General features: G+C 39.4%; 1 protein-coding gene across 1 annotated transcript in view; it reads right to left on the bottom strand.

Annotated features, from left to right (window-relative positions):
- Positions 1–13,708, bottom strand: part of cdk14 (cyclin dependent kinase 14) — a 173,809-nt gene that overhangs the window by 151,667 nt on the left and 8,434 nt on the right. The window contains exon 2 of the mRNA XM_008411053.2: positions 12,600–12,631. Within this exon, the coding sequence (XP_008409275.1) occupies positions 12,600–12,631 (32 nt within the window). The remainder of the gene's footprint in view (positions 1–12,599; positions 12,632–13,708) is intronic.

The raw sequence follows: 13,708 nt of genomic DNA, 5'->3' as shown, positions 1-13,708 counted from the left end.
GTGTGTGTGTGTGTGTGTGTGTGTGTGTGTGTGTGTGTGTGTGTGTGTGTGTGTGTGTGTGTGCGCGCGCGCGTGCGTGTGCATGTGCGCTTTAGCATATTGCTGGCTTGATTGGGGAATTCTGATTGACCAGTCTTCTAAGAGAGGAGATCATCTTTGTGGCGATATGGAGCAATTTTTAAGGTTAAACTTTTAATCTTTTAAAACTGCTTCACTCTGTAGTTTTTATGTCCGTCAAAAGGCTTGGAATTAACCTTGTCACACATTTACAAAAGTTAATTTAAAACCCCAGGATGAACACCGTAGCTTATTTGTAGAGTATTTTTGTCTCCCTGTCAGTTACAGTCTGCAATCAATAAATCCAACTCAATGTTCCCATGCGCTTATTCCATTTCTGGCCATCTAAAAAAATCATGCTTCCTCTACAGACCTCCTCAATCTATGGTTGGGGACAAACTGCTCCAGCAAATCTTTCACAAACACAAAAAGATACGCACAAACACTCACACACCATGACCAAGCCATGAACCCTTTCTGTAATAACTGGTGAAAGCAGTATCAAAACTTTTCAGACAATATTCGGACAAGGAGACACGTTATGTCTCTCCAAAGGTCAAAAATTAGGTCTTTATTCATTTTTTTCTCTCACATAAAGACCATTTTTTTAAAGGTAATATTTAGCCTGGCATTTAATGTTTACATCAATTCTCATGGTCCAGCACAAGTCTGGCAATAATGGGAGTATAACGACCAAAGCTGACCCAAACTAATCAATACTGATCTTCTTACCTGTGTTCACTGTATGATAGGTTTTATTAGACAGCAATAAATTATGGGGTGACATCATATTCATCAAAGTTTGAATTGGTAGAGAAACATGAAATTATGAACATAAGTTGTAAACAAAATCCTGTATTTTTTCAATTTGACGATAACAGCAGAAAACTGAAACCTTTAGAAGTCGGTTGCTCCCTGACAAGGAAAGACAAGTTTCCAGTTCAAAGCCAACATGAATCTGATGGTGTCAGTAAGCTTTACAAGTAATCCAAAAAAAAAAAAGTCACACATAGATGTTTTAAATAACCACTGTGACCTTTTGTATTACTGTACGTGACTGGAACCAGTTCAGCCTGTTGGGAGTTACAGAGAGCCCCATGTCTGCCTGCATGCTTCCTGCTGGAAATGATCAAACACAGACTAGACCTGAACTGGAGTAACTGCAACAGTTTTAATTTTGGACATGTTTAGTTTTTGTGATGTAACTGCTCAAAAATGCTTTATCTGAAAAGGAAATGAAATGTTGTCATAACTCATGTCATCCAAGTCGTCGTGGATGGTGATGTGGTGGGAATGATCTCTGGTACCACTCAGAATATGAAGAAACCTCTGACTAAATGCTGTTGCTGTATGTCTGTCATGCTAACAGCTCAATTTCCAGCAGCAGACACGATATTCCACAGTAACATGTCCTGGATGACACAGTGGAAGTGCTGCTAATCCACCTCAGTTGCTTTTGTTGCTCCACTTTAAATCTATGTCTGGTTGTTTGAATAGAGAGGTGGGCAGAGAGATGTTGGAGGAGGGGATATGATTCGTGCCTGTTACAATGAGTGGAAGAGATGGTTTGAACTTCCTTCTTCTCTCTCTGCTGAAACTGAAAATATTTCTGAAAAGACTGAACCAAACAGAAAATGCAGTTCTTGGAATGTACATATTTAAAGTTCAATCTTATCTCACAGAGCATACCTCCTACTAGGTATGTATGCCATTCTTCTACTGCCCCAAAGTGAGTTAACTTTCCTTCACAGCCATTAGTGCTATTAAGACGATGTCCTTCATATTCATCATGAGGGACAACCCATAAGCCTGCATGAGAGCAGATAATATATTCAACTGTAAGTCTCCCTCTAATGCTAGAGACACCATTAATATAATCTATTCCCTTTGTGAAATGAAAAACACGTGCCTGAAGGAAAACAATAGGATTTTATGACATATCAGGAGATACAGGCATGAATTTAAAGCCACAGGATTCTCCAACAAAAAATCATCATGTCAATTTATCAAAGACTACAGTATGAAAGCATGATAATACTGCACTTGCTTATTTAAAGCTGTCAGGTTCCTTGGGTGTGTAGAGCATTCCTCTATCTTAGTGCTAGCAGGAGTTTAGACGGTTAGCCTTACTTCACCTGAAATCTGCAAGGGTAATGAGCAATCTGTATGACTGCCAGCCGAGCCTCCAAACCCACGACACAACTGCCAGGCTGCTTAACAGCTATACCCTGTTCCATTAACCGTCACATGACTCGTCTCCAGAAATCATCTCCTGCCATCATTTTTTTGTGTGCCTCCCAGTCAGGGTCCATTTCCTGCCTGCACACACCAACAACATTGAACCTGGGAGCATATGGAGGAGCACTACAGCCTTCAACATGACGGATGCCAGATTACGTCCCTGCATGCTTTGCGACGGACGCCTACCAGGCTGGTTCCTCATCTTTATTTCCATTTTAATACCTCAGCAGTATTTAACCCATTAGGTTTCCTTCGGGGACAATTAGTGGAGGGTTAATTAAAGATGTGATTAGTTATCTAGCAATGTATAATGGGAAGCTATCCCTGCTCCAGTGCTAACCCATGGGTCTTCATATTGACCGTAAAGACTAAAAGAAGTGCTACTAATATACACAGATACGCTAATCCTCACATTGCAGGGAATGGGAGGATGAAACTAAAGCCAAAATTAAATTAGTTGTCAATATGAACTCTACTCCATCGGAAAGGTGAGAGCCGAATGAGTGCATTTAAGGTTAAAGGTCGTCCAGCTCTACCGTCGTCCTCAGACAGAGAAATCCTCTGAGCCAGCCCTCGAAGGCCAGCACTCACAGATAAGCCAGCAGCTGTCACAAATCAGACTGACGGAGCCAAATAAACACGGCCAACGGCAACAACTTGAACTGTGACAGTCAGTCAGGCTTAGCCACTATGGTGGGAGTCATATGGAGAAGCACACATGTGCAGCACTCACAGTTAATGAGTTCACTGAAGCTAAAAGGCTTTTAGCTAAGTTTGGGTCCATGGCACAGATAGCAGTTTGTCATATTTATTCTAATCCCAGCATCCCGAAACATTCCAGTCCTCTGTGATTGGCTGTAGAAGAGAATGGTTTCTCAGCCAGCGATGGACGTCTCAGGGTTTTTATTTAACAGAAAATGTTATTCGGTTAAAAAAAAAACCCGACAAGACTAGCTTAGATGGACGAAAGTCTGACACAAGATGTGAGAGGACAAAAAGGCCACAAACTCCATTACTTTCTGTAATATAAGATATATCAAGCATGTAAACATGGTACCAAGAGAGAGGCACTCTAACCATAGCCGTCAAGCACTCTTGTCACTTCTAAACAATATTTTTGTAGAAATGAACCCAAAAAAGCAGTGGTGTCCAATTATGCAATGGTTCTTTAAGTGAATCTCTGACTCTTGTCACGTCTGGCAGAACATTTCTGCATATATGAATGCAGAAGTTAGACAAAAGCATAGTGGGTACCAATGAAGTGGTGAAAAAATACTGGAATTGGTGAATCTGATGTCATTTTTATTATAAAGGTTCAATAGCCAGTGAGGAGTCCATGTGTGTGTAGAAACGCACATGTATGCACTGCAATATCCTTATGTATGAATATGTTGAAAATTCACACTGAGGAGAAAAATCACTGAACTGACAGAAACAACAAACACCAGATGAAGTAAAGAACTCCACTAACATTTTAAGCAATTTGAAATTGATTTTAAATAATCCAGAGATTATTTTGTTGATACAATAAAATATTTGAAAATTAAATTGAATTTAATTTATCATCGGCTAATCTCTAATAGGTTCAGACTAATAGGTTTTGCTACGGTGTTGTCTGTCTTGTTGCAATGTGACTTTCCAAAAGGTTACTAAGCAACTCTTGAAAACCCAAAGCTACAGTGACTAACAAGGCTAAGATTGCTTGTTCAGTAAATGTATGAATTATATCTCAAAATAGCCTATATGACACATGCTAAATCAACAGTTTATTACAAAACCTCCTAACTTTAGGCCATTTGAGCATTTCTATTGTGCACACTGTGTGTTGACCAAGATAACCTGAGTAAACATAAAAAGAGTTTTTAGATCACCACATTAATTAAACACCCATCCAAACCAGCCTGGCCATTAAGATTATCCATTGTTTTGTTTTTCTACTCTCCAGCTGTCCATCACATACAGTCACTCATAACATTAACAATCTTTTTCTTGTCCTCACTTGGCCTGGCTGTGAGAGCTTCCTGGGTAAGTCCAATAACTTTATGTTATTTTCTACAGATAACCTAAGGTTATCGGCCGTGTCTTCAATGTTTGACCCTGTTTGACCCCCTTCTCTCCTAGACCAAGCGATGGAAGATGACATTGCTCTAACTGACAGTGTGTGCATTTTTATCCTATACTTTCTCATGATTCAACCATGAGAATAATTGATGGCAATAATGGTCTCCTTATGGACGTTCCAAGGCCAAAGCCACTGCTGACCAAACAGAACATGAACACCAGTCTCATATTTACCAAAAACACATGTTGATGATCCCTAAGACTTTTGGAAAAATATTTTGTGGACTGATGAGACAAAAGTGGGACATTTTGTGTTTCATTGTGTGCATCCTGTTACATCTGAACAAACAACATTTCAGAACAAGAGCATGATACCAATATCCTAATATGGTGGTGTGATAAATTATGAACACCATTCATTCCATCTGTCAGACACTGACCCTTTCTCACTACAGGCCTGATAGAAGGCATCCAGCGCCTGACACAGGGTCAAACAAGCAGCTTGAACAGTTGTTTATGGACAATAAGATGAAGACTGTAAAGCAAACCAGCAGAAAAAAAATCTTCTTCCTGTTTTTAATCAAAGTTGGGCATCACCTGACGGCAATAGCTAACTTGTGTTATCATGGAGGCAGACAATGAAACATGGTGTAAAGAAATGGCACCCTGCTTGCTGTGATTTCTGCCACACACTCCATGTTTGCTTGTAACCTATAAAACTTCCCAGGACTGTAATAGAGAAGCCAGTCTCTGTTGCTTAGCAGACTGATGTCAAACAGCCGATAGAAATATTTCCATCTCAGAGGAACAGTCAAGTTTTGATAACAGCTTTGGATCAAACCTAAAGTGACAAAGCAGACTGTAGAGGCTCCCTGTCATTCAGTACTGTGGGGACCCAACAATACCATCACATCAAAGGGCCCAGTCAGAGAGGTGTCCCTGAGCCATCGCTGTCAGCATGCAACCCAGATAAAAAAATAAATAAACAGGCCTATGTTCATTTCTTGAGGCTGTACAGTGGTGCAGTTGATAGAACTGTTGTCTTGCATCTTGCAGCAAGAAGGTCCTGGGTTCAAAACCCAGACTGGGTTCTTTCTTTGCATGGGCTCATCCTCGGTTCCAAAAACACGAAAGTTAGGTTAACAGTGGTTTAGAAGCTGCGTATTAGTGTGTGTGTGTGTGTGTGTGTGTGTGTGTGTGTGTGTAAAGCTGATTGTCATGTGTGTTTCTGTTCCACTGTGATGCGATGGCAACCTGCGGTACCCCGTTCCCCCGGCTCCCTGCATTAACCTGTGAGGATAAGCAGGTTCAGTGGGTGGATGAATTTTCATTTTTTTTGACAGATTCAAATTAGTCTCATTTTAAAATGTTAAAGTTTACAGTAGAGTAATCAGTGATCATTTTAGTGAAGGGTGAGGTGATGATCAGCTATGGAAACTCTTGTTCTCATTCCTGCTGTCGCTGTTTGGCTGTACTGCCTATCTAAATAAGAGAGATTGTGGATGTTTGCTTCTGCTATAGTGGTAATGTGGATTCCACTGAGGGTAATAATGCAGAATAGGTATATTTGGTGACTAAACTATTGTAATTCACCATATTGGATGTTCTAAGTATTTCAGAGAGGTCTGAAGTATTTATGGGCCAACTATTTTGCAAATAGGCTCCACTGCAGTTACTTTATTTTTGAAATGGCTTCACATTGAGCTTTCTCGCCACATTCAGGCCCACAGAGTGGGACAAACTGACCTCCCTTTGTCTCAAAGTCATCCTTAAACTCTTTCCTTTCAATAGTAATCACAATCCTCTTAGCACATCTGATCTCTCACTATCATTCTAGATGACCTCAGAGCCCCGCATGATGAAACTCAAATACCTGAGCTGCAGGGCTGATAAAAACCGGGCCCCAAATGTTTACAACAGGGCGAGCAGCACAGAACCGTAATGTTCCACAGCAAGGTGAGCGGCTCCTGGGTGGGGGTCACAAACACTGTTATCACGGCCGAGGGGGAAGCTCTAATCAACACCACAAAGTGTTGAGCGCCGCAGGTTAAACTGCCTCCAAACCACCTCCACCCCTCTCACACTTTGATCAAAGCGCTTTTATCTCTGTTGATTCACAGGCCGATAAGTTGGAGAGCTTCCTCTCTGTTGCTTTCCCCTCTTTCACTCAATACCTTATTGGATTCATGTCAAGGTTTCCATCTATACAGCACATTAAAGCTTGTGGATCTTCTGAACATGAAGCAGATAGTGCTTTAATCAGCAGCCTTTTCTTTGTCATTTCATAGGCCCCTACCAGCACTCTGCCATTACTGCTATTTTCAAAGCTGTCAAACTAAACAACTGAAGTTGATCCAGAAAAGAATAAATTAAAAAAAGCTTTTGCTCTTCAGTCCATCTATGTATGCATATGTTCTGATGGGAAATACTGCAGGATGGAATTTGCAGGGATTTCTAACATAAGGAGCTTTTTTCCTATTATATCAATATAAATGCAAACAACTTTATTGAACAAACATAAAGACCTAAGCATTTCAGCTTCAGTGAAATGGTTTAGATTGCTGGATATAATGTTCTAGAATGTCCTAGTCAAACTGCAGAGCCAAATCTTTTTATAAATCCATGGCAAGACTGAAAATCTATTTTTACAAATGCTCTCTGTCTAATCTGACTGAGATTGAGCTGATGTACCGCAGAAAATCAGATATGTGCCGCTTGTCTCCACATCATACAGTAGCAGCATCTCTGTCACTGAGTTGCCCAAAACAGAGAGATTAATACTCACCTAAAGTCAAGTTTTAAGACTAAACTTAAAAGTCTTGTGCTAAGATAGCATTGATGAAATTGGTTGTTTAAATAATATTTATCTACATTTGCATGGGAAATGATGAAAAATTCTTTTTTGATATAACCCTGCTGCAAATGCAGAAGGAACATTAGGATTCCAGAGTCATGCAGGGACACAAACAAATGAGAGCAGCAAGAATCTTGATGCAGAAGAGCTGTTTTTTTTGTTTTGTTCTTTTGTTTTTTAATAAAACACTCTCCAGAATTCATAGGAACACATGACACAGTTTTGTTTCTAATGGATTCTCTGAGAACCTGAGGTAATTAAAGAACAAAAATTGCTATATCCATTTTTGATCATGACAGTACACAAGAAATTATGTAGCTCCCTTTAGAATGAGAATCTAATTGGAGCAAGACAAAGGCAGAATGGAGAGGGACGTCAGACAAACAGAGACACAAAGGAACAAAGGCCCAAAGATGACTGGTGAGAAAATCATTTACCATAAAATATTCTGTAAGCTAACAAGAAAACTGCCAATGTGAAATTATTTGGATTCACTTAGTGACAGGTCATAAAAACAGAGGGGGAACCTGGCCCAGCACAGGCTTTTATTCCCTTCAGTCGGTTTTTGATGAGAGTAGCACTTTCCAGCTTTCTGAGAAATCTTTGCATCTCAGTAAAATAGAGACAAAGAACATAGGGCAGCGGGATCTATGGACCAAGAAACGACCAACTGAACGACAGAAAGAAAGAAGGAACCGCATTTGTAAAAATATACAGCTTCCACAATCTGGACAAAGATTAGCTGTTTAAAAATCTAAAACTTTAGTAAGTGTCAAATAAGGCATAAAAATTTTCAGATTCTTCAAAATACAATTTGTGCATATTATTGTTACTTTCCTCATAAAAATTCAAAAAACTGAAAAATCAAAACACTAATGTGTTAAATGATAGAGAATGACATTTATCACAAGTCCAAACGAATGCTTTTATTAACTTTTAGTAAATGTAAGTACATTAGAAAATGTTTTTCAACAAGTCAAGAAGGAAAACAAATCCTGCAAAATAAGATTATTTTTCTTACTTATTAAATGCCAGGCTTATCTAAACTTCCAGACTGTGTGACCCCCTGCATCCCAAAAAACATTCAATTAAAGTATAATCAGATCAAATTCTATGTGATATGGACATTTAATAATTCATGACTGTACTGCAGTGGGCTGCACAGTGGTGTAGTTTGTAGCACTGTTGGTAGAAGAAGGTCCTGGGTTTGATTCCCAGCCTGGGGTCTTTCTGTATGGAGTTTGCATGTTCTCCCTGTGCATGATGGGTTCTCTCTGGGTACTCTGGCTTCCTCCCACAGTCCAAAAACACAACTATCAGGTAAATTGGTCTCTCTAAATTCTCCCTAGGTGTGAGTTTTGTTTGTTTTTGGTTGTTTGTCCTGTCTGCCTTTGTGTTGCACTGCGACAGTCTGGTGACCTGTCCAGGGTGACCCTGTCTCTCGCCCAAAACGAGATAGACACCAGCACCCCTCTGTACACCTACTAGGGACAAGGGTGTACAGAAAATGGATGGATGGATGGATGGATGGATGGATGGATGGATGGATGGATGGATGGATGGATGGATGGATGGATGGATGGATGGATGGATGGATGGATGATGGATGGATGGATGGANATGGATGGATGGATGGATGGATGGATGGATGGATGGATGGATGGATGGATGGATGGATGGATGATGGATGGATGGATGGATGGATGGATGGATGGATGGATGGATGGATGGATGGATGGATGGATGGACTGCAGTATTTAGTCTAAAGATAGTCTTGCCTCATCTTGAGACATGATACTTCTGAGCCTTACATTATTTTACATTACAGCTTTAATATGAGGGATGAAAACCCTGCCATATTCTGATTTCATAAACTATTTAAGGAGCTTACAGTTAGAAATAATGTGTAAGGGACATTGCAACTGGGAGTGTGCAGGGTGACGGAGAATTGGACTAACATTGAGGCAAATGAACAATAAGTTTCATTTTTTGCTTGCTAGGTTGAAAAATGATTAATCATAAATAAATAAATAAATAAAATAAAACTGTGTGGATTTCTCTGAGTGCAGATTGCTTGGGGAAGCACTGACTCCACTTGCTGAACCATTCAGACACATGCTTTCACTTCAGGAAAATTTATTTAGTTTTTAGTTACCATGGAGACTCAGGATGCAGACTGGTGTAGTTACCAAGGAGTCGCACAGATTAGTTACTGTTCCTCAGGAATCAGGAGAAATGGTGGGTGCTGCTCGGCTGTCAGGACTTGGTTGATCTGAAGGAAGTCACTCATCAATATCCTCCAGATAAATGTTTTATTACATATTTTTATACATATAAAATGAGAAATTTATTTTTCACTTGTTCTACAAGGATATCTACTGAATAGAAATTGTAGTAGCTTGTGTTTGTTCTGTCTGCTAAATGTGGATGACCTGCAGTCAGATCGAATGATGATGAGTCCAACAGGGAAGTGGAGGTAAACCAGAGCTGCTGTCCGTCTGGCTCCCATGCAGTTAAATCCAAACATCTTCATGTATTGTGGCTGCAGTCTGTCCTGTTACAGAACAGGAAGACAGCTTTCCCCCCTCGGATTCTTCACATTCTTCTTCAGCAGCGAGTCCCATTTATAGCAAATGGTCAAGCTAATTCCCATGCTACCAACTTCTACAAAAGGTCTGTTTCACTGCAGAAGTGCCTTCATGACCAGCAACACAGAATGCACAGTCCAAATCATTTCGGGGAATTGTCCAATAATATGTGAGTATTCATGTCTGCCAAGAAATATAAAGACATCGGTGGGAAGGGAAGAAATTAGGAAGCAGCATGGTCCAGTCACACATTCCAGTTTGAGTTCATTTCACTCAAGTTTTCAATTCAACTTATCCCTAGTAAGTCCACAGACATTTAAAGAATTGCACTCATATTTCAGCAATCCAGATTTACTGTGATTCAGATTGGGAAAAAAAATACATCTCTTTGCCCTTAATGTAAATGTAATAGTTACTGGTGATAAGGTTCAGCAGTGCTCCTCCACTTCCTGGCTTTTCATTTTCCACCCATGCAGACATTTTGTATTCATATTGCCATGTTGTCAGAGTTTGTTAAAAGGTCAGCATGTTCATGAACTGTGGACATAAACTTTAATAACGATGCTGTTATCTTAAGTGTTTAAATTGTATATCATTGTCTAAAAACTTTGTGCTGCTCTCAGTCTGAGTTCACAGAGTGATGGTGAATCATGATGAGTAGATTATGACTTCTAATCCACCCCAAACTTTTCTGTCTTTTCATATTGGGAGATCATATTTAGAGGAGTTCCAAAGCAGCATTTCATTCCAGTCGACCAGGTCAGGCAGAAATGTCCCCCTGGTGGCCATAAGCCAATGCATCGTCAGAACCAACATGAACTTAAATTTTTGGGAAAATTACCAAAAGTGAAAGCAAGCCCGCAATTTAACCAGCATCCGGTGGAGGTTTTTTTGCATGTGTGAAGTTTGTTTATATAACAAACACAACAAGAAAGCAATATTAATTAGTTATTTGTAAATGCAGCCCAGCATGCATGTACGTACAATGATATATATGAAATAATCTAATTATCAAAAAAAATATACATCTTTTACAGTAACTCTATCAATTGGTGAAGCGTTATGTAGGTTAATTACAGACAGACTGGTGTTTTCAAGTCTTTTTTTGTTGGTTATGAGGATTTTCTGATTATGGCTAATAAAACCTGGAATATAAAAAAATTATGTCAAACCAAAAAAAAAAAAAAATGTATGTATGTGAAAATGTATGTGAACTTACTGAAAAATATGATTCATTTCTGATTAAAGTTTATTTTCAAAAAGGTATTTTTAATCTGTCTCACCCTATGAGCATGTTTCTTTTAGAGGAAAAAAATATAATAACTCATGCAGATGTAATAACTGTCTCTAATTCAGATGAAACAAAATGCATCATCAGTCCAAGTCAGGCAAAGAGTAAAAACACAAAGGAAGACAGAACTAGAACGTGTTCCTGAGGATGAAACCCTGAAGCAGTTCTGTGTCAGCTTGTTGCTCGATGGCTCCAGGTTTCAGCTGAATAGTTTTACATGTGCATGTTAACTTTATTTATTCTGCCTAACAGAACAAATAAAGCAACCACACAGCAGCAACACATTGCATGTAACCTCAACACAAAGACTGCTGCCGTCTTATCACTTATTCATCAGGCAGCGTCCCTGCAGACCATGAACTGGAAGAGTTCCAAAGTGGAGAAGCCATGCGTCTGCTGAGGAGCAGGGGCAGCGCTTCAGGAAGCTGTCTGCAGCAACGCAGCAATGCTGCGCAGCACTTAAACACAAGCCAGGCATGATTCCCTTGGAAGCGCAAACATGGCGTCCCAGCCGTCTGAGAGCCATTGACTGCCTCATCAAGCAGCTGACTATCACACTGGAGCTGAGGCAGAAATTGGAGAAATCAATCCAGGTCTGCAATGTCAGACCAGCTCAGGCCTGCTGGCTCAATAAGAATCAGGGAAAACTGAGACTGACACGATTTTCCTTATTTTCACACAAAATAGAAGAATTGAACTGTATGTATTATTACAAAACAACACATACACCAAGCAGCTTTTAGATTTGTTTTACCATCAGGAAAAATGAAAACGCAGCAAGAAAATATAAAAATTTATTTATAAAAAGTTTTGCCATTAGGATGAAGTGTTTGGTTTTTTTTTTTTGGCCACATCAATATTGGTTTGATCAACTAGATGTTTCCACTGCCGCAAACCATGAAAAGTAGTAGGAGGATTATGGCACAGCATGTTTGTTAATGACTCCTGATAAATTTTTTCATGTGTAATTTTAATTTTGTTTCTTATTTAACGGAAACAACACAATTGCTAAATTGTGTTTGCATTTTAGTTTAGCGGAATAATGACAATGTTTTGTGCACATTTGTAAGGGAAATACAGATAATGTGAGAGGGAGAATATTCCAAAAAGATCCTGAGCTAATTGAATTGTTTGAAACACAGCAAACGGGGAAAACTCAGGCGTTCCCATGAAACAAACTAATACAATATATTTCCATCTGAGTCCTGAGAGCAGAGCCAGTCTGGTTTGGTGTCTCACTTGGCAGGCCAAAGCAGTCCTGTGATGGTGACTGACCCAGGGGGATGTCTCTGAGATGAGAGCTGAATATATTACACACCATATGCACCAAGTTCCCACAGGATCCACAGGGAACTAAAAAAAATCAACCGCACTGCAGTCCTTCATGACAACATCTGGCCAATGAGACCTTGAAAAATCATTTCAGGCAAACACATCGCTACAGCCCAGCCTTGAAACGGGGCCAGGGATGGCACTCGCTCCCCAAAACCCTACGATTTCAACCTACCTCATCAAAGCCGCTGTCTTCCTTCTTGAAAGCTGCAAAGAGAAACAGAAAACACAAATTAGATGCTAACTGAGCTGGCAGCAGAATCAGCTTAAAAAGCCTAAAAAAAGTTTAAACACACATTAGCAAAACATCATATTCCCATGTGTCGTTCCTGAAAACAAAACTGACTGCTATATCACACGTGTATTATATCTGAAACCTGTTATCTACATTCAGGGTAAGAAATTAAACAAAAGCTTTGTTCCCTTTATGTGACATTAAATCATACAAAACATTTCCTGTTTTAGGTCCGTTAGAAATACTAACATTGCTTCTATTTCTGACAGCTGGAATAATGATTTTTATGTAATGAACGGATTCATGTATTATTTTAGAAGTTTATATACATTTCCTTGTGTTGATTTGAGTGAGTTGTGAAGAGATTTTGATAAACAGAGACAATACCCGTATGCCAAACATAATCCACCTCTTTCACTCCGCCAGTTCAAGCCGTTGTACTCTGACCAGGCCAGCCTGACCCAACACATCAACACAAGAACATGAGATTTTTGTTTCTAGTTGCCTTTATTCGCTAGTAGCTGGACAAGAAAGGGAAGATGTCCAGTAAACAGGGGACAGGATTCTAACCTGGATGTCTGTGTAGAGGACTCCAGCGTCTGAACATGCTGAACCACTGATCCACAAGACACCCATAACCAACATCTTTTGTCTGAATATGCATCGCGTCTTATCAACTCCAGAAGACCCCAGGAAACCCAAAATATAATGAAAAAGTGAAGATTAGGAGCCTAAAACAGAACAGAAAAGAAATTATTCTAGGAAAACAAACATTTGAAATAATTCCATAATAAATCAGAAAAGAACACCACTTAATCAAAATCTACACAGAAAATGGAGATACTTCTTTTTATAATAAAATTCCCCAAGCTAAATGAATCAGGACCCGAACTATAAAAACTAGTTATAAGAAAGGCCAACATCAAAAACAAAAAATCGGACCTGAAAAAAAAACAAACATAAAAAATCATAAGAACCATAAAAAAACCTAGAATTAAAAAATTTGGGAAAACTAAACCTGAACAGACGGAACCCCAACCAGTAAAACT

The sequence above is a fragment of the Poecilia reticulata genome, linkage group LG6 (assembly GCF_000633615.1).
Source record: "Poecilia reticulata strain Guanapo linkage group LG6, Guppy_female_1.0+MT, whole genome shotgun sequence".
Lineage (NCBI taxonomy): Eukaryota > Metazoa > Chordata > Actinopteri > Cyprinodontiformes > Poeciliidae > Poecilia > Poecilia reticulata.
This window is presented reverse-complemented; position numbering and strand designations above follow the sequence as displayed.